At 38.0% G+C, this 20818-nt stretch overlaps 1 protein-coding gene across 4 annotated transcripts in view; it reads left to right on the forward strand.

Moving 5' to 3' along the window:
- FAP (fibroblast activation protein alpha) overlaps positions 1–20818 on the forward strand; it is a 61214-nt gene that overhangs the window by 8231 nt on the left and 32165 nt on the right. For all 4 annotated transcript variants that reach the window (XM_026697148.2, XM_026697147.2, XM_087920071.1 and 1 more), the window contains exons 3-12: positions 6114–6209; positions 10166–10257; positions 10348–10422; positions 11166–11218; positions 11996–12068; positions 13489–13609; positions 15545–15699; positions 16859–16962; positions 17778–17913; positions 19984–20028. In XM_026697148.2, coding sequence (XP_026552933.1) covers positions 6114–6209; positions 10166–10257; positions 10348–10422; positions 11166–11218; positions 11996–12068; positions 13489–13609; positions 15545–15699; positions 16859–16962; positions 17778–17913; positions 19984–20028 — 950 coding nt within the window. The remainder of the gene's footprint in view (positions 1–6113; positions 6210–10165; positions 10258–10347; positions 10423–11165; positions 11219–11995; positions 12069–13488; positions 13610–15544; positions 15700–16858; positions 16963–17777; positions 17914–19983; positions 20029–20818) is intronic.

Raw genomic sequence — 20818 nt, forward strand, 5'->3', positions numbered from 1 at the left:
AAGTTATGGTTCAATGGTTCCAAAATCACATCTGTCAGAATCTTCACAATTCTGGAATGTAATCTGTCAGGACCTCTGATTTGAATCCATCTAGAAAAGACAGGTGTTCTCTTATCTTTTTCTTGCTTATTTAATTTTCATTCTTAGTTTTTCTTTTACAGTTCTGTATTTGGTAAGTTGAGCTGTGGTTTTTGGGGGGGATGAAGAGAGATGCAAAAAAAAATTGAATTAAGCAGTTCCGCTTTCTCTCTAGGGTCTATTATTTCCTTGGCATCTTCTCCCATGAGTGGACTGATTGTTTCCTTGACTTTTTCCTTGGTTTTTCTGTGTTGAAAGAAACTTTTTAAAAATTATTTTTGACGTTTGTTGCAAATCTACTTTGTTCTGAGTCTTAGCTTTCCTAACTTCATTTTTGCAGGTTCGGGCTATTTGTTGATATTCTGCCTTAGATATGTGTTCCTCTTTCCATTTTTTGTATCTGTTTTCTTGTTCAGTTTGTCAGGGTGCTCTTTGTGTGGCCATGCTGGTTTCTGATTTCTTGTTTTTCTTTTCAGTGGTATTGAACCGGACTGGGTTTTTATAATCACATTTTTCAGAGTTTCCCAAGCTTTTTGAGTTGTTTTTTCCTTTAAGATTTTCATTCATGGGATCTTTCCCAAGCTTTCTCTGAGTTTATTAAAATCAGCTCTGTTAAGGTTTAAGACACTGGTTTGATTACGTTCTATATGTCTTATATTGACAAGCATCTATATCAGGGGTAGTCAACCTTTTTATACCTACCGCCCACTTTTATATCTCTGTTAGTACTGTGTTTCTCCAACAATACGGCCTCCCCCAATAGGAAGACCCAGCATGTTTTCTAGGCATAAAATCAAATTAAGCCACTCCTCCAAATTTAGACCTATTTTAAAAGATGCAAAATGGGGGAAGGGCAGGGGGACTTGCTGTTAGGAACGCCCTGCGGGCAGCAATTCCTTGCCACCAGCTGCTCCTAATGGGCGATCATGGCAGAGCGCGGAGAGCTCCCTACTCCTGCCAAGCACCTTTGCGGCAGACCCAAGACCTTCAGCGCCCACTGCTGTTGATTTCCCTTCTACCCATGCCACCACCGCCGCATTTGGAGCTGCCACTTCCACGTTTGGAGCACCACTGCTGTTTGGAGCACCGCTGCCATTTGGAGCTGCTGCTTCTGCATTTGGACCTGCTGCTGCGTTTGGAGCTGCCAGTTCTGCATTTGGAGCTGCCGCTTCCACGTTGGGGGCACTGCCACTGTTTGGAGCACTGCTGCTGTTTGGAGCTGCTGCTTCCGCATTGGGAGCTGCCACTGTGTTTGGAGCTGCCACTTCCGTGTTTGGAGCTGCCACTTCCGTGTTTGGAGCACCACCGCCATTTGGAGCGCCACCGCCACTCCAAACATGGCGGCAGCTCCAAACGCAGAAGTGGCAGCTCCAAACATGTCGGCGGTGCTCCAAATGGTGGCAGCACTCCAAACATGGAAGTGGTAGCTCCAAACATGGCAGCGGAATGGGCAGAAGGGAAAGCAACAGCAGCGGGTGCCAAAGGTCTTGGGTCTGCAGCAAAGGTGTTTGGTGGGAGTAGGGAGCTCTCTGCACTTCGCCATGATCACCCATTAGGAGCGGCTGGTGGCAAGGCTGCCCGCGGGATGCTCTAGATAAGGATGCAAGGGGGGGAATTAAGTCACCCCCAAAAAGATGGCCTAGCCGTTTTTTCGGGGCTCAAAAAAATATAAGTCCCGGCCTTATTTTATGAGAAACACGGTAGTAAAATTTTCTAACTGCCCACTGGTTCCACAGTAATGGTGATTTATAAAGTAAGGGACAAAATCCCTACCGCCCACCATGAAAGCTGGGACACCCATAATGGGCGGTAGGGACCAGGTTGATCTATATAATGCTTGTGTCTGCATTATATTGAATTCTAATATGACATGATCACTCTCCTCCAAAGTTCCTGCAATCCCCTCTTTCATAGGTCCCTCTAGTTCCCTCCTCTCTACCTTTTGGATGACAAAGTTGTCAGCTAGGTTGGTCAGGAACTTGTTTGATTTCCCACTTGATGCAGAGTTTGTCTCCCAGTTGATGTCAGGGTAGTTAAAGTCCCCCATTACTACTGTGGTGTGTCTCCTACATACATTCGTTAACTGTTTAGCAAAATTTTCATTTATTTCTTTTGCTTGGTTGGGTGACACATAGTATACACCTAGGACAATCTCATTCTTTTTCCCTTTTATGAATTTTTCCCATATGAATTTTAGGAGGCTTTTATCCTCGGTTTTGTGCATCTCTGTAGAAAGAAAATGGTCACATACTTATAATGTAACTCCACCTCCTCTTCTGCGGGTTAGATCAGTTTGTTTTGAATAGTTTGTATCTGTTTATTTCATCCCCCACCAAGTTTCGGCAATGGCAACTATATCATACCTGCCCTCGTGTATTAGTACTTCAAATTCACAATGTTTGTTCCCTAAACTTTGAGTATTATTCTATAGGCATCTGAGTCCTTTATGGCTGACTTTAGGTATGATTTCCTATATCTCCTACTTTGCATCTGAATCTTTCTTCCTTCCCTTCACTCCCTATTTCCTGATTTGATTTGGTGTGTAGAGGTTTTTTTGCTTGGAATTAGGTCCTAATATTCCTAAAGATTGGTCACCTTCACCCCTTTATTTTAGTTTAAAGCCCTTCTGATAAGGTGAGCCATCCATTTTCCAAATATATACTTCCCAGTTCTTATAAGGTGCAGCCCAACAGTTTTGAAATGATAGTGTACTTATATTCCCTTTTTGTATTTATTTATCTTGACAGTTTTCTTCTGCATTAGTGTTGGTGATGAGCTGTGTCAACAGTGAAAGTGACATGTTTATTCTATAGTAACTAATAGTTAGTTATTTCAGGAGGAAGAATCCAAAGCATTACCATTTACAAAACATAGATATGCTTCACACACCTGTTACAATAAAGATGTTTTCATGTTGCAAAGGGCAACAGTCATCAAACCAGAAAGGTGTGAAGGAGCTAATAGTTAAAAAGTGATTGAAGAGAGTAGAGAGGCTATAGAAGTTAAGATCTATATTAAGTGAAATTATGGATATCTTCTTCTCTTCAGGTTATGTTATGTTTGGGAAGAAGCCCTAATTTAATTCCAAAAGAGAATAATATATATTCAGAGTAAAAAATAATAAAACAAGCACAGTAACAAATGCCCTCAGAGTATGGGGCCACAAAGTCAAAATACTAATACTGGCTGCAGCCACACAATAGAAGCCTACCCTTCTTACAATCATCACACACATGCAATGCATGTTAAAAGGGGGGCAGCAGAGGTGGTATTCGGCAGGTTCTGACCAGTTCTGGAGGTGATTGGTCATATTTGATTTGTTGTTGTATTTGTCTTTGTTTCAGTGCATTTGTTTTATAATTTGATCATTCAGATTTGTTTTTTTTAAATATTAAAACAAATTTGCTTTAAAATTATAACACAAAATTATTCATATTTTTTAAAAAATTGATCAAATTATAAAAACAAATACATGAGGGAAGAATGAACGGATTGAGAGGAAGAGGAAAACAGGAAGTCGTGGTTGAGAGGTGATTAAGTGTAAAAAACAAACGACAATGTGTGAAACCTTGTATGGAGGTGAGGGATATCACTGAGAGTTTGCAAGGATAGAAAAGATTGGAGAAGTGCAGATTATGAAATGTATTGGTGTAAATGTATTGGTATAAATTATATTTTCCATTCTTTTTCTTATACCATGCCCTTAATTTCTTTGGCTGGCAATTTCTCCTAGTGCAAGCTCTGCATAATATTGCTTACTGAAAAGGAATAGCACGATGGATGTGTCTGTGTATACGTGTGCAGTTGCACCATTTATATACGGTACTGTTGCATCAAATTGTACACAGTCCCTTTATGTTTTGTCTTTCGAACCACTGGTTTGTTTGTGTGTGTGTGTATGTGTGTGTGTTTGTGTGTGTGTGAACATGATGAATTCCCTAAGCTATCTGAATCATCTGTCACATGAGGGGCAAGAAACAGATATTTCCACAAATAAGCATAAAATAGGAATGTATGCAATAAATTATACAGAGCTTAAGGATAATAACATGTATTAGCAAGTGACCCTGTGATTATAAAAGAAAAACGGATCACATGACTATTGAAAGGGAATGTGAGTCTAATTTATGACTGTTTTCCTTCCAGAGCTCCTAGTGAAATGGCTGATGTATCAAATTACGTGATTTATTACAGGAAATTGTAAAAATTTCAGAATCTGTTTCCTAGAATCTATTTCTTAATAGGCAGTTGCTTAGTCTTCTTGGTGAATTACTGCTTTGCGTACTTAGTCTGGTTAATTTCAAGTTACAGGCATCTTTCTGAAACTAGGTTAGAGGGTCGCTGCCCAATGTTTGTCCTCCACTCCCGCCCCCAACCCTCACAAGAGTTTGCTTCTTGATGAAAATGACTCGTGGTTTTTGCAAAACAGTGAAAATGAGGAACCCTAATGCATAGCTATATGCCATCATTGTATCAGTTAAACACAACAATGTACAGCATATGACTTTGATTGAGTACACCAAGGACAATCATGGCAAAATTACCAAAATTGCAAGTACTGGATTTCTGTCTATTCAAGTTCCACAAAGAAAAACAAAACTGGAATTCCATTTGGCTTTCTAATACTCACACATGCCAAAACAGTGCCGTGGTTTTCCCATAATATCTTGAACGCCTGGAATCTATTGAATGCTGATGTTAACACATATGTGAGTCTCAGAGTACCTTTGCTGATCTCCACAACGTGCATTCTCCACTATTTGAAATACACGAGCCAAAGTTTCATCTTGCTGGTGGCATGCATATTGTAAAAGTTTCATACTATTAGCCTTGAGACATTGCCATTCACGTGCTAAAAAATGATCTTTCCCAAATGTTGGAAATGCATTTTCTAACATTAAGTACTCAACATCACTCAATTTACAGAAATAGCATTCCAAAATAAGTTAAACTCTGCCTGACTGCAAACATCTCTGGGTGGTATATCCTTTAAAAACAAGAAAACAATAAAACGTAAGAAACAGATCGTGGACATCCAGAACAGAAAATTATACATACTGTATCAAGAAGGGCAAGGGTGGGATTCAAATTTTTAACAACCGGTTCTGTGAGCGTGGCTTAGGTGGTGGTCATGGCTTGGTGGTCATGTTATTGGCTGGGTGTGGCCAACTCAATATCACTCACATCGAGGCATGCATCTCCTCACCTGGCCTTTCATGACTGTGGGGATGCTGCAACAGTCGTAAGTGTGAAAAATGGTCATAAGTCACTTTTTTCAGTGCCATTATAACTTTGAATGGTCACTCCACACAAGCAAAGTACCAGCAAAGGAGGGGAAAAAAAAACTCCAGACACATTCCTGAGACAGGATGTCTAGTCCTGCCAAGAATGTAATAAGGGTTAACGGAGAGGCAGTTTCTGTAAGCAACACCAGAATGTTTCCTTCCTGCCTTCCTTACAGGATTAGGCCAGTAATTTCTTCTAACAACCGGTTCTCCAAACTGCTTAGAATGTTAACAACCGGTTCTAGCAAATAGGTGCGAACTGGTAGAATCCCACCCCTGAAGAAGGGGCTCAGCACCACTCTGCCCCAAGGCCTGGGTGACCAGTCAACTTTCCAGACATTTTTGAAGCTAAATCCAAGTGGATCTCTGGAAGAATGCAATTGTATTAAAAAGGTATAACAACAAATGATTCATGTTTCCATTCATGGTTCTGATAAATGACATCATTTAAGTAAGGCAAGCTGGAGCACAGCACACATATTCTGTCCAATCTTACTGGCCAAAACCAACCAATGATAAGTGGCCCTCAAGTAACCAGGCTTATTTTTCAAATGAGTTGAGGATGGGACATCTTGCATCATTTCAATCTGACATGCTTTTCCTGTTTGATTTCTTTCAAACTATAACCAACATGAACCTGAAATTGCCACCTATTCAAAAGAAAAAAATGAAAACTATAGCATTCTAGGTACGATTTCTCTATATTGTGGGAACTGTTGTTAATCTGTCATCTCTGTCTTGTTTCTGAAGATAAACACAAACGAAATAATCCCAGACCACTTACGCTGGATGAGTATTTGGATGGAGATTTTAATTACAAAACCTTTTCTCCATACTGGGTTTCAGGTACGTGAAATTAATCTGGAATTATGGGATAATATGGGGAAGTGATGGAACATGGAATGCTTTTTTAATCTGCTAAATTTCAGGGATAATCCAATAAATAAATAAATAAATAAATAAATAAATAAATAAATAAATAAATAAATAAATATTTGTTTTCTGAGGTTCTTGCGGGTATTTATATGTGGATCTTTGGTTGTTCGGGTTTTCTCCTGCGTAAGATTCGAAGTATGCAGCACGACCACGAACTAGAAGCCAAACAGCAAGATCACAACTCACCAGCTCAAATCCCCCAGCAACTAAGACTAACCTGAGCACAACCAAGCCCCCACCTGAACAGAACACGCCTCCAACCAATCAGAACACGGCTAACCCCCAACCAATCAGAACACAGCCAAACCCCTACCAATGAGAACACACCCCCACCCAATCAGAACACAGCCAAGCCCCCACCCAATCAAGTCCCACCCCACTGGCAGTTAAAAGGAGGAAGCAGCTGCAATCTCACATTACTCTGAGAAGCACAGAGCCGGAGACAGAAGCCTGAAGATGATGAATGAGACTTCATCGAAACGTTGCCTAGATACTTCGAATCTTACGCGGGAGAAAACCCGAACAACCAAAGATATATATATATATATATATATATATATATATGGGATTGTTTGGGTTTCAGTTGTGGTTTCTTACCCTCAGCTTTGCAAAGACAGTGCAGGGACAGGGTCAGAGGTGGTATTCAGCAGTTCTAGAAAACTGGTAGTGGAAATTTTGAGTAGTTTGGAGAACTGGCAAATACCACCTCTGACTGGCCCCTCCCCCATCTATTCTCTGCCTCCCAAGTCCCAGCTGATTGGCTGGGTCTTCTTTTGTTGCCCTGCACAGGAGAACAGAGCTGGAAAGTAGGTTAGTGCGGTGGGGAGGAAATGGGGATTTTGCAGTATCTTTCCCCTGGAGTGAGGTGAGAACGGGGATTTTTGTGGTATCCTTCCCCTACCACGCCCACCAAGTCACACCCACCAAGCCACGCCATGCCCACCAAGCCATGCCCACAGAACTGATACTAAAACTTTTTGAATCCCACCACTGGACAGGGTGCATGGTATCTCAAACAATTGACTAAATCAATAAGCCTATTTAAAACGTGCAGAGAATTGGAAGACTTGAGATCATCAACAGTGATATTAAGAATCACTGAGGATCCAAGATCTGTAAGGTTTGCTTCCAAAGTAATTGTAGATAAAACCATTGCAGCATATGTGTATTAAACCCCAAAGTTCTTTGTGACAAATAGTTCACAGGTGATAGGAAGCTGATGGTGATGATGATGTCGCTTCCCTAGATAATCATGATTCTTGTATGAACGTATACAGCTAAGAAGTGTTACAAGTGCCCAAAACTGCTAAATCTGCCATTCCCTGGAGTATTTTATTTGAAACCACAGAGTTTCTAGACTTGGTCAGAACCTAAATAATTAGTCTAAAAACTAAATTTCATACTCTCTGGGGCTTTTAGAGCGATAAACAACATCATTTGCATGATTTATTGTATTATTATTATTATTTTGGTGCAGGCGAATTGGCTGATACTAAGGAATTATTTTTTTCCTTGCTTATTTTTATGAAGCAGTTACATTATAGAAGACAAAAATAGAGATGATGTGTCAATTTATGTCCTATTTTATTTTTGTGAATGCATGAGCTTTGGTTTTAAGCATTTGGAACATATTTTGATGGACTTGCAATTTAGATGAATATTCAGTTTTCATTTTTAAAATCCCAATATAAAATGTATACACTGGTTTCATGTGTATATGTACTTTTGTGTAGAATGTGTGTGTGTGTGTGTGTGTGTATTTTGTGTATGTGTACATATGTACAGGTGAAACTTGAAAAATTAGAATATCGTGCAAAAGTTCATTTATTTCAGTAATGCAACTTAAAAGGTGAAACTAATATATGAGATAGACTCATTACATGCAAAGCAAGATAGTTCAAGCTGTGATTTGGCATAATTGTGATGATGATGACTTACAGCTCATGAAAATCCCAAATCTACAATCTCAGAAAATTAGAATATTACATGCAATCAATAAAACAAGGATTGTACATAGAACAATATCGGACCTCTGAAAAGTATAAGCATGCATATGTACTTAGTACTTGGTTTGGGCCCCTTTTGCAGCAATTACTGCCTGAATGTGGCATGGCATGGAAGCTATCAGCCTGTGGCACTGCTGAGGTGTTATGGAAGACCAGGATGCTTCAATAGCGGCCTTCAGCTCTTCTACATTGTTCGGTCTCATGTCTCTTATCTTTTTCTTGGTAATGCTCCATAGATTCTCTATGGGGTTCAGGTCAGGCGAGGTTGCTGGCTAATCAAGCACAGTAACCCCACGGTCATTGAAACAGGTTTTGGTGCTTTTGGCAGTGTGGGCAGGTACCAAATCCTGCTGGAAAATGAAGTCAGCATCCCATAAAGCTCATCTGCGGAAGGAAGCATGAAGTGCTCCAAAATCTCCTGGTAGACGGCTGTGTTGACCTTGGACTTAATGAAGCACAGTGGACCAATACTAGCAGATGACACGGCTCCCCAAATCAACACAGACTGTGGAAACTTCACACTGGACTTCAAGCATCTTGCAGTGTGTGCCTCTCCATTTTTCCTCCAGACTCTGGGTCCTTGGTTTCCAAATGAGATGCAAAAGTTGCTCATCAGAAAAGAGGACTTTGGACCACTGAGCAACATACCAGTTCTGTTTTTCTTTAGCCCAGGTAAGATGCTTCTGACATTGTTTGTTGTTCAGGAGTGGCTTGACAAGAAGAATATGACATTTGAAGCCCATGTCCAGGATCCGTCTGTGTGTGGTGGCTCTAGATGCACTGAGTGCCTCAGTCCACTCCTTGTGAAAGACCCCAACACTTTTGAATGGCCTTTTCCTGACAATCCTCTCCAGGCTGCGGTCATCCCTGCTGTTTGTGCACCTTTTTCTTCCACACTTTTCCCTTCCACATAACTTTATATCAGTGTGCTTTGATTCAGCACTTTGGGAACATCCAACTTCTTTTGCAATTACCTTTTGAGGCTTTCCCTCCTTATGGAGGGTGTCAGTGATGGTTTTGTGCACAACTGTCAGGTCAGCAGTCTTTCCCATGATTGTGATTCCTACTGAACCAGACTGAGAGACCATTTAAAGGCTCAGGAACCCTTTGCAGGTGTTATGGCTTAATTAGTTGATTAGAGTGGAACACTTTGAGCCTAAAATATTGAACCTTTTCACAATATTCTAATTTTCTGAGATTGTGGATTTGGGGTTTTCATGAGCTGTAAGCCATAATCATCTCAATTATGACACATCACAGCTTGAACTATCTTGCTTTGCATGTAATGAGTCTATCTCATATATTAGTTTCACCTTTTAAGTTGCATTACTGAAATAAATGAACTTTTGCACGATGTTCTAATTTTTCGAATTTAACTTGTATACATGTATATGTGTAGAATATATGTGTATATATATTTTGAAGAATTACAATGCAAAATGTTGCAGAAATAATAATAATAATAACCAAATACTTGTCCTAGTAGAAAAATGGGATATAAATCAAATTTTAATCTTTCAAGTATTAGAGCAACAATGAAAAATTTACGTTCAGTTGTGAGTTCAATCAATCTATTCCTCATCTCTGCCAAGAACATTTGAGGTTTTTTTTAAAAAAAACCTCTGCATATATTTGATTTTTCTCAACTTTGATGTCATTTTTGCCTGTTCAGAATTACAAGATCAAAGCACCATTTTTTAACCTTTACCTTTCCTCCCATAGCTCTTTTATTTACTTACATGAAAATTTCTTGCCTATGGTTTTGAAGTAAGCAGCTAAATGCATGATTGCCTGAGAAATGCAACAAGATAGCATGTCCGTGAAACTTATTGAACAGTCCCATTTCTCTTTCCATTGAAGGAAATGAATATCTTCATCAGTCTAAAGATAATGTCATCCTTCACAATGTTGAATCAGAGCAGTCGACCACTATCTTGACAAATAGAACCCTTGTATGTATGGCCGCTGTTTCAAAATTACGAGTTTAATTTATCCAAGTGATGGTTACGTGTTGGCTACTATTTGATGCTTTAATCTTTCAGAAAGAAGTGAATGCCAAAAATTATGCAATGTCCGCAGATCAGAAATTTATTTTATTGGAAAGCAATTATTCTAAGGTAATGTTTTTTTTAAAGTTGGGACTGGTATTCTATTACTTTCAGGGCATTAACCAATATTCATTGAACGAATTCCCTGAGAAAGAAAGTGGAAGGAAGGCCTCAGTTTAGTCCTTCGTTTTCCTTCCAACCTTAAGCCTCCATAGTAAAACAATAATTACTGCAAAGTAGGCAGTAAACAATAATTACTGCAAAATAACAATCATATTTTGCTTTGAACAAGCAATCAGCCCTTCATCCCTGCGAGACTAGCTCTTGTGCACTGACTTCTAATCTTGAGATTTCCTAAGACCTGAGGGTCTCATGTAGATAACTACGTAGATAAATATTCTATCTATCTATCATACCATCTCTCTCTCTCTCTCTCTCTCTCTCTCTATCTCTCTCTCTATCTATCTATCTATCTATTGGGATCACCGTTCCATAATCATAATGCTGATCAATAGCTAAATCACAAAGTGAGAAATTGGTTCCTTTTCTGGAAATAGTATTTACATCAGTCAAAAGCATTTTGAAAAGCTTCTTCATGACTGAAAAATAGTGATGACTGTTCCTACGGTAATACCACTGTGGATACTCACAGAGCTTTTTATGAAAATTGCTTGCCTGATTGCATTGTCTTTAATAAAACACAGATAATGAGTGGAATGAAGACCTCAAGAGAAAGCATTATGAAGATTAGATAACCTGTTTTACATTTAGCAAAAATAATGATTTTTCTCTCTCCGCTTTAACCTTTTCAGCTTTGGAGGTATTCTTACACAGCATCCTATCACATTTATGATCTTATATTAGGGTAAGACAGATTTATTTTCCTGTTGATTAAAACATTAGTAATGTTTAAGTTTATGCAATGCTCTTGAGACCCATTAAGTCATTTAAGAAAATAGATTTCAGACAGAGTTGTTATCCCTAGTGATATTCCCAAATATGTACTGGAGTGCTTCATTTTGTTCTCCATTACTTGTATTAAACTCCATTTAAACTGTTGATCAGTCACTTATAAACAGTCTTCATTGGGCTGGACCTAGCACTTTGTCAGAATTCAGCACTAATGAACCAATGGTTTTGTAAGGGCTTTTCACTAGCACTGATGATGTTACCTACTGGTAGTTTGAGTAATGGAATATCTGCAAGAAAACAACCAAGCTCAAAGAAGGCCAAGATCCCCTTATTTCTTAAATAAATAAAATAAATAAATATATGGTTATCAATAGCAGTAAATGTCTACTGCCTACTGAAGATGCCATTGTACTTATGTCTTGCTTGTGGGCTTCTTAGACCCCTGTAGCACCTTTTAATTTCCTTTGTGGTTTTCTACTAAATAGGATAATAATCCCAAAGTATTTTGGGTATCAAAAAGCTCAGATACGAACAGTCAGTATTAACATCGGCAAAATATCATTGTGAACAGATACGTTCACCAATAAAGAATGAACATAGTTTGGGGGAGCATTCATCAACTGTCCTAAAAGTACAGGTTCTAAATTTCATGTAAGCACTGAATAATTAATTAGAAATATGAATTTAAAAAACACTATGTCATTCCATGATTTTTTTTCCCCCATTGTAGCACTTTTGTCAAAGAATATGAACTACCAGATAATATTCAGCATATCACCTGGTCACCTGTTGGACACAAATTGGTCAGTAATTAATACAGTGTCACAATAATGTTTCTTTTGGTTGAGTTTGATGTGCCTGTGGTGTTTTTTTTAAGTATCAGTTATTTCTGTTTATTATGTACGCTTAAGAATTTTAAATGTTCACAATAACACTATTTGTAGACAGGGCTAGATGACATATTAGAACTGTGGTTTAAGATAAAGTATACACTTCAGCATGGACCTGTTATTGTTTTCTTCTAGGGTGACACGTTTTTGCTTGTCTCAAGTGAGATATACCAAATACAGAAACCCAGAAGCTGGACTTCTGTCTATGTTTCTGTAAATCCTCTGCATATTCTCTCCATCTAGCAGACCTTAAGTCATGATTCTTAAATTAGCCCATCCAGACAAGGTCAAATGGGCTGCAAATAGGTGGACTATGATATCAGCTGATTGCCCTCAATACGTAGAAACCATAGCTTAACACAGTGCGAAATTAGATTAAGACTGTTCCTGTAAGAGAAATGAAAAAGAAAGAAATTGAAAAAAAGTGCCTTCATTCTTCTTCCTATTGAATATTATTTTATTATTATAGACACAAAAATGTGAAATCACAGCTGCCAGTTCTTCAGCTGGTGTTGGTCTTCACACACATCGAATTCTTTATTACTTTAAATGCATTGGGGCCCCAACTCCAGTGGATGCTGTAATCGTCATCTTAATTTTTTTCTTCAGCTGTTTCATCTCATTTTTAACCCTCAAATCCCACAGTCATCAATTCATTTTTTATTCTTTTGACAAAAGTTCATATAAAGGTTCCAGTCTTTAAAAAAAAAAAAATCACCTTTATTTTTTCCTCTGACCAAACTGATCAGCTTCGCCATTTCTGAAAGTTCAGTTAATTTTATGATCCAGTCTTTCATTGTAAGCATTTCATTACTTTTTCAACTTTTTGCATATTGCACATCTGCCAGGGGAATTCTAAAACAGATAAGAGCGGGAGATAATATATGGTTATCTTCTTTTATTCATATAACAAATTTAGCTTGTAAAAGATGACTTCCCTACAGCTTCAGAACTTAAGCCAGGTATTTCTTATCTAAGGGCAATCTTATGTATGCTAACACAAACTATTCTTGTGCCATCATCAGTCTTCTCCAACTTCATGCTCTCTGGACTACAACTTCCTCATCCCTCATAAGGCTTTTGGTCATGATGAACGAGGTGATAGGAGTTGTAGTCCAACATGTTTGGAAAGCGGAAGGCTTATTAAGTAATACATTCTTCTCTGTGGCCTGGAAAATAGAATTGGAACAATTTCCTTTTGCAAAGATAAATATTTGTAAGAAAGGATTTTGAAGTGAGTCCCATATTTAGCTGTGCTATATAATATTTTTGAATTGCATAAATCCTTTGTACCTTCTACAGATAAAGAAACCGATTCTTTCCCTCCTTCTAGGCTTATGTTTACCAGAATAATATCTATTTCAAACAAGATCCCAGAGAAGCTGCTATTCAAGTAACCAAAAATGGTTACTGGAATGAAATATTTAATGGAATTCCTGACTGGGTTTATGAAGGTAAATTGCATTTTAAAAGCAGTGTTATGACTTAGCATGATAAGACTTGAGCAATAAAGTAATGCAGTGCCCCAAAACAAGAGTCAAAATGTGTTCTTTATGACTTATTGTTGCATTAATCTTTTCCACAAAGTCTGCAGTTGCTCAACATCCTGTCTCTTCAATTTTTCACATTTTCCCGTCATATCATTCTTCTTCTTTATGGCAAAAAAAAAAGTTGTCTCAAAATAGATTTCATCAGAAGTTGTTGTAAAACTATTTATTGTACTTAGTTTAAGAGTCTCTTGTATTTTGTGTATCTGCATTATTAGGAGAAAGGTTTGTTGTAGTTTTCTTTCTAAAAGGCCTTGCCAATCAAGGAGAATATAATAAAAAGGAGCAGTTATGAACTAAATGCAAAATTGCATTAAGAAAGGTGAGAAGTAAATTCTGCAAACCTGGAGAAATAGCTCCAGTGGAATGGCTTCAGACCTGAAGTAGGTAGAAGAACTCTACTAATTGCTTGCTTCTATTTTTGGAAGGGAGAGGAGATGATTTCTTTTTCATGGCTCCTTGCAAAAAGTATCCTCTCTTGAGGCAAGAAGTTCCCTGGAACAATCCCATTGTAGACATGGGAGAGCATTGAAGGTATGAGTGAAACTCGCCACCATTCCTTCCTTCAGAGAGAATCCTTGCTTGACCTCACCCCTTTTGAGTCTATGAAGGGCCACGGGTTGATCCTATTCAGCGTGTCTTAAATGTTGACATGTTAGATTATTGAACAAAGTAACTGTTTTAGGGATCTGTAACTAGTGGCCTTGGACCAAGCTAATCTTGGACCAAGAGTTTCCAGGAATGAAGATCAGAGAGATCCCTAGACATGAGGAAAGCTTAACTTGGTTGGGGCTTTTAAAATTAAAAGAGTCTGAATGAAAATTCATACACAGTTTGTGTGTGTGTGTGTCTGTGTGTCTGTGTGTGTCTGTGTGTCTGTGTGTATGCATGTGCGTGCATGTATGCATCAATATATTTTTGTTCCATATTACATATTATTTTGGAAAGTGCAAATTAAATGTTCCTATATAAAACCAGTGAATTTCTCCCACCCCTCTATATCTGTGTGCAAAGGTGGAGGTAAGATGTGACATATTAAGTGAATTCAGATAAACTCAACATGAAATTGCAGTGATGAAGAATTATGGTCTTAATGTCCTTCCCCCAGATATCTGGCAATAAAGACCAAAATAAATAAATAACCCTTAGTGAAACTAGGATATCTACACTTCCATCAACAAGGCACCCCATGGTGATAGCTATTCAGAATATTGTTATTGCTCACTGAACTCATGAGCATGAATCTATGCATTATCTATGGCACTTGTAACACAATCATGAGTCACTAACACTGAGAAGGAAAGAGATATTTTCCCATTTATAGCCCGCTGGAAAGTGTGATTACAACCAAGGCACTTTTGTGTTGTTTCTTCCCCCTGTGCGTATTAACTGGATGCCAGCCTTCATCATTCTGTGAAGTAATTCAGTGAAATCATTTAATTCCGGGTTATCTGCATCTTTAGATTATTATTCACTTGGACTAAAAGACAGGGGAAAAAAGAAAAACTGTTCACTTCTTGCCTTCAAATCTGTCCAACCATTCTAGGACAACTCTTAAGTTTTGGCTTTTAACCAGTTTTCCCACACATGAGCTGACAGTTCTCTGCCATGATTTTCTTCCTCCTTCAGCAATTTCATAGTTACTTCTCTGCGATTCTGCTTTCTCTTCCTCAGTTACCCCCAAACTGACTGGTGATCTGTCAGATTAATGATATTACAGGCAAGATATCAAGGCAAGATATCAAGATACTGGCATGGTTTTAAAGATAGCACTATATCATATAGTACATTGTACAATTTTGCAACCATAACAACAATGTTCTTTAACCTGGTTTCTTTTAGAGGAAATGCTTGGAACAAAATATGCTCTGTGGTGGTCACCAAATGGCAAGAACATAGCATACATAGAGTTCAATGATACCGAAATCCCAGTTATTGAATACTCATATTATGGCGAGAATCAATATCCTAGAAAAATAACTCTTCCATATCCAAAGGTAGATGTGCTTTGTTTATTTATTTTTCTTTTAGTATTAAGCTCGGTTCTGTTGTATATTTGAATGTTAAATAACCATACCACATGTAACCATTGACTTTTTAAAAACCCTGCTAAGTAGCATAATTAAAAAGTTTTAAAAAGGGAGTGGGTGTTTTGAAGCCTACGAGCCTCAATCCTATTGCTTCCCCCAGCCAAGATCACATGCCTGAAGTATAACAGCCAGCCAGCAAATTGCAAAATGTGATTCTTGTTGGTTTTCTGCAAAAAATGAAATAAATAGGTGCATAACCCCTTACCCCTCCAAAATGAAAAGGGAATGGGAAGAGCTCCCCTTGGTGCTGTCATAATGTCATGAGCCTCTGCTTGTAGCTTTTGGTGGGGGAAAAATACAAATCTAAAATAAATACAACCTTTAGGATAGTGTTGTTTATGCTTATTCTAAATGGAAACCCAGCTTGTGCAGCCTGTATTATTAAAATATAGCGGTACCTTGTTACTCATCATTAATTGGTTCTGGAAGACATGATGAGCACCAAAAACAATGAGTACCAAACAGATTTTTCCCATCAGGAATAATACAGTGAGTCACTAGGCAGCCAACACCAATATGTTCCACTTGTATATTGAATATCAAACAAACAATGAGTACTGAGACAAATTTTCACGTCAAAATGCATTGAGAATCAAATTCAATGAGTTTCAAAACAGTTGATTACCAAGGTACCACTAACATTTTGAAAGGTGTAATCAATTCCCTTCACATATAACTCCTACTGAAAATACTTAGTAATAGTAATGTTCAAGGTGGCAGCTGACTTAGAAGGAAGGGAATGGAATCTGAAGTAGCAGATCTTAGACACCCTCTGCTACTTCTGAAGACAAAGGCTTAGAAGACTTCTCCCATGAGATTATAATCTTTATACTATTTGTTTAGTGTTTACAGCTGGCTTAGTTAATGATGTCAGTCTACTGTGAACCTCTCAGAATAAATGTCTAGCTATGACACATTTTCAACAGGATCCAAAATTGTCTGGAAATGGAAAAGCACCCTATTTGTGCCTGAAATGAATAAAATAACTCTATAGAACTTTACTTAGTTCTTTTATTTAAATATTGTAATTAAAGTCATTAGAATTTGCTCCTACTTTTTCTTGAAGGCTGGAGCTAAAAATCCAACTGTTAGAGTGTTGATTATAGATACTACAAATCCTAGAGATTTTGGACCGAAGGAAGTACTTGCACCACCAGTCATAGCATCAAGGTAATATTTTCTTAAAATTGTCTGTTCCTGTTTTTCCCCCTTAAAAGAATAGCAATAGTTTTCAGTCATTTGCCTTGGGAGGTTTTTTTTTTTTTTCTTAAAATTTTCTTTCTACTTGTAATATAGCCTCTGGATCAAGGATTGCTATAAAGGAAAACCTAAGGTGTAAATCTCATTAATGATAGAAACCATTTCAGCCACTTGGTTATAGCAGTACAAGAGTGCTGACGCTAAGGAGCTTGGCCCATTTGTTCAAAGAATTTGGGTGCTGCTTTAATAACCTTTACATTTTAAACTTTTAAAACTCAGATATGGTATTAAACTGGCCTATCACATCTATTGTCAGCATTCCGAGTAACGCACCCATTGAAAGCAGAACTCCGAGGCAAGTAGATTCCTGAAACAACATGTTCATTGGATATGTTATATTGGCACAGCCAGTGAAAACCAAGTCTAAAAGTTCCCAAGGTTTTCACCTAATTAAAACAGTTCCCCCTCCCAGATGTCACTGGTCACATTATCCAATGAAAGTAACTGGCAGGCTGCTTGATCACTCCTCTCCTCCTTTCACAGCCACCTGTTAAGATGACCGTGATTTCCACAGGAAAACTTTTTCTCTATCTACTTCCCCCTCTCAGGGTTTGTGGCATCTATGAGGCAACAAAATATGGGTTCAGCCAGGTTTGCTTCAGAGCTCACATCTACATTATTAATTTGGTCTACCTATCATAGATACATTATTAATGCAATAATATATTTCTTTCCTGTCTTCTCTCTGTATTCACTAACTCCCTTCTTTTTCCTTTTTCCTTTAGCGATCACTATGTCACTTGGATTACCTGGGTAACAGATGACAGAATCTGTGTGCAGTGGTTGAAAAGGATCCAGAACTTCTCCCTGTCGGCAATCTGCGACTACAATTACCACTCCAGATCTTGGGATTGCCCGGAGGTAGTATTTTTCCATCAAGCTAAGATTTAAAGCAAAAACTCATATCGGTGAATAATTTGGTAAATGTTCCACCGTAACTGGATAGTTACTGTGCAAAAGGAAGGGGAAAAGATTAAATTAAATTCCAAATTAAAGTGGGACCCTAAGTTGTCTCAGAAAGAATATTGCTAGCACCTATTAATGGTGAGAATAGGGAGCTGGTTTTTACTCATCACTATTACAGTCTTTTCTCCTCTGTTTCATTTTGATCTTTGACCGAGGGTCTGCTGATCTTTAGTGGCCTGGTTTATCAACATATGAAGTCATACATTATTGGCTCTAAACTACAAAGGGTATGGTCACATCAAACTCAAGTCAACCATATTAAGTCTTATCACAATATACAAATAAGCATTAGAGTTCAAGTTGCTATATGGAAAAACTATAAGACCAATATTTCATCTTAAGATTGTCCCTCTGAAAAATTGTGATTAGACAGAGAACCAAAATGATCAGCTACTTTGTCCTGGAAGATCCCAAATACAGTAAAAATTCCATGCCTCAGCATGTTCTTACCAAAAGAAAGATGTGGATAAAACCACTCTTATCTTCTGTTTATAAAGTGCTTTTACCGCATCACTCTGCACACCAATGGTTAGTTAATAAGAGTGCGAACAGATGGGAGAACTCCATTAAGCTGTGTTTGCTGAAAAGATCTCAGGGGAATAAATTTCCATTTCATACTTTGTTTTCTGATTAAACCGGATATATTAGGAGATAATAAAGCTGCAGTGGGCAAATAACGATAAGAAATACTTTTCTGCAAATCCAGAAAGGATTCTAAACTCCATACTAAAAAAAAAAAAAATCAGAAAATCAGCAAATATACCCAATAAATAAAAATTGAATACAAGTTTAAATAGTCACCTTGCTCAAAGCTACCCTATCTGGGTTACAAATTCTGAACGACCACTTAATGGCAGCAAGGTTGGAGTTTTTGCTGCCATCTAATGCTCATCCAGATTCTTGCAGCCTTGATGAACTGCTACACTTCCTCAAGTTTCTGTACGAGCTTCTGAACAATCTTACAGAATCCTACAAAAGTTTGTGTATCTATCATTTGAGTTTGAATTGAACTGAATATTTTATTTGGCCAAGAGTGATTAAATACACAAGGAATTTGTCTCTGGTACAGACACACGCAGTATACATGAAGTAACATAATAATAACCACAATAATAATAACAACAACATTTTAAGAAGATACTTGGTTGATACCTAGGATGTTGGCAACAACCCATATCAACTGCCAGAGCCAGTCAATGGTATTTGTGATGCATTTTTGAATGTTCAGTTGACTGAGTTTCATGTTTAATGAATAAAGTATATAATAATACATGGTTATGGTTGAAACATGTAACAGTGATACCCATTGTCATCAGGGCACTTGGTACCATGTCCAAGAATTTTACAAAATGCATCAAGAAATTAGCACCAGTCACTGGTATTTGTGATACATTTTTAAATGTTCAGTTGACTGAGTTTCATGTTTAATGAATAAAAGAGTTAACAACAGCAATAATAATACCAATAAAATACCTATTAAAGGGGGGAGTAAAGAAGATAATAAGGATAAATAATAATATTATTACAGCCATATCACATAGGTAAATATATTAAATTTGTTAGTTTAGTTTAATGGAATGCATTTTGCAAAGAAATACTTCAAAGGAAGAGGCATCCATAACTTAAAGGTTTGCTTTGAAAGCTTTGTTAAAATATTTGGAAAGTGAATTGTTCACAAGATGCTTTTAGATTATCATTGAATATCCTGATTTTTATCAACATATGTTCAGATTGTTACAAGGGTTCCACATAGATAACTAAGGGCGAAGATTTGCTAGCCAATAGACATTGCTGTGCTGATGCATTGATTGAATTAGAGGATGCTACAAATTGTTATTGAGAAAGTAGCCTGTGTTTGAATGGGTCCTCATTTTCTCATGTTTCTGTTTGATTGAAGCTCTATAGCATTGATATATCAGATTTCCATTTTGCATCCCAACCTTGTTGCTTTCTTTGATTTGACAGACTCGGCAACACGTAGAAGAGAGCCATACAGGATGGGCTGGTGGAGTATGGCTTCTATGCTCTTCCCACTTTGGGTGTTATTAAATAAGACTTCTTTCATTCTTTATTGACTTTTAACCATGCATCTATAAGTTTCAGGGAAACCGAAACACGGCCATCTCCATGAAACTGGAGAGCTGTAAGAATTCACTCCTGCTTTGCCTACCCACCTTGCCTGGCAACCAGCTTCCTAGGCAAAGTGGGGAATCAAACAGCTGCAAGTTTTATGCCATGGCTAAACTTATGGCAAGGGGAAAGCAAAATCCGGAGTGAGTGCTGACATTGTAAAGTAGGAAGCAAAGCCAGAAATGAGTTTTGTAGGGCTCTGGCTTTGTGTCAGAGTTCCGTACCTCTTTGCCTGGGCAGTCCCACTGCAGACTGGCACAGGTAAAACCTAGAAAAATGCTCCCATGAATTCATAGAAATAGCTAAACTGTGGGTCTGCCCATCTGTCAAAGTTTTCCACCAACCACAACATGGCAGCAGTGTTCTAATATCTAAAGGGCTGCCACAAAAAGGAGGGAGTCAGCCTATTGTCCCAAGCACCTAGACAGAGGCAGAAAAAGAAGCAATGGATGGAGACTAATCAAGGAGGGAACCAACCTAAAACTAAGGAGGAATTTGCTGACAGTGAGAACAATTAATCAATGGAATGATTTGTCTTCGGTGGTTGTGAGTGCTTCATCACTGGAGGTTTTCAAGAAGAGATTGGACATCCATTTGCCTGAAATAGTATATATAGGGTCTCCTCCCTGAGCAGAAATTTGAAATAGAAAATCTCCAGGTCCCTTCCAAC

Source organism: Pseudonaja textilis, chromosome 1, assembly GCF_049901715.1.
Source record: "Pseudonaja textilis isolate UNSWEBS1 chromosome 1, rPseTex1.2, whole genome shotgun sequence".
Taxonomy (NCBI): domain Eukaryota; kingdom Metazoa; phylum Chordata; class Lepidosauria; order Squamata; family Elapidae; genus Pseudonaja; species Pseudonaja textilis.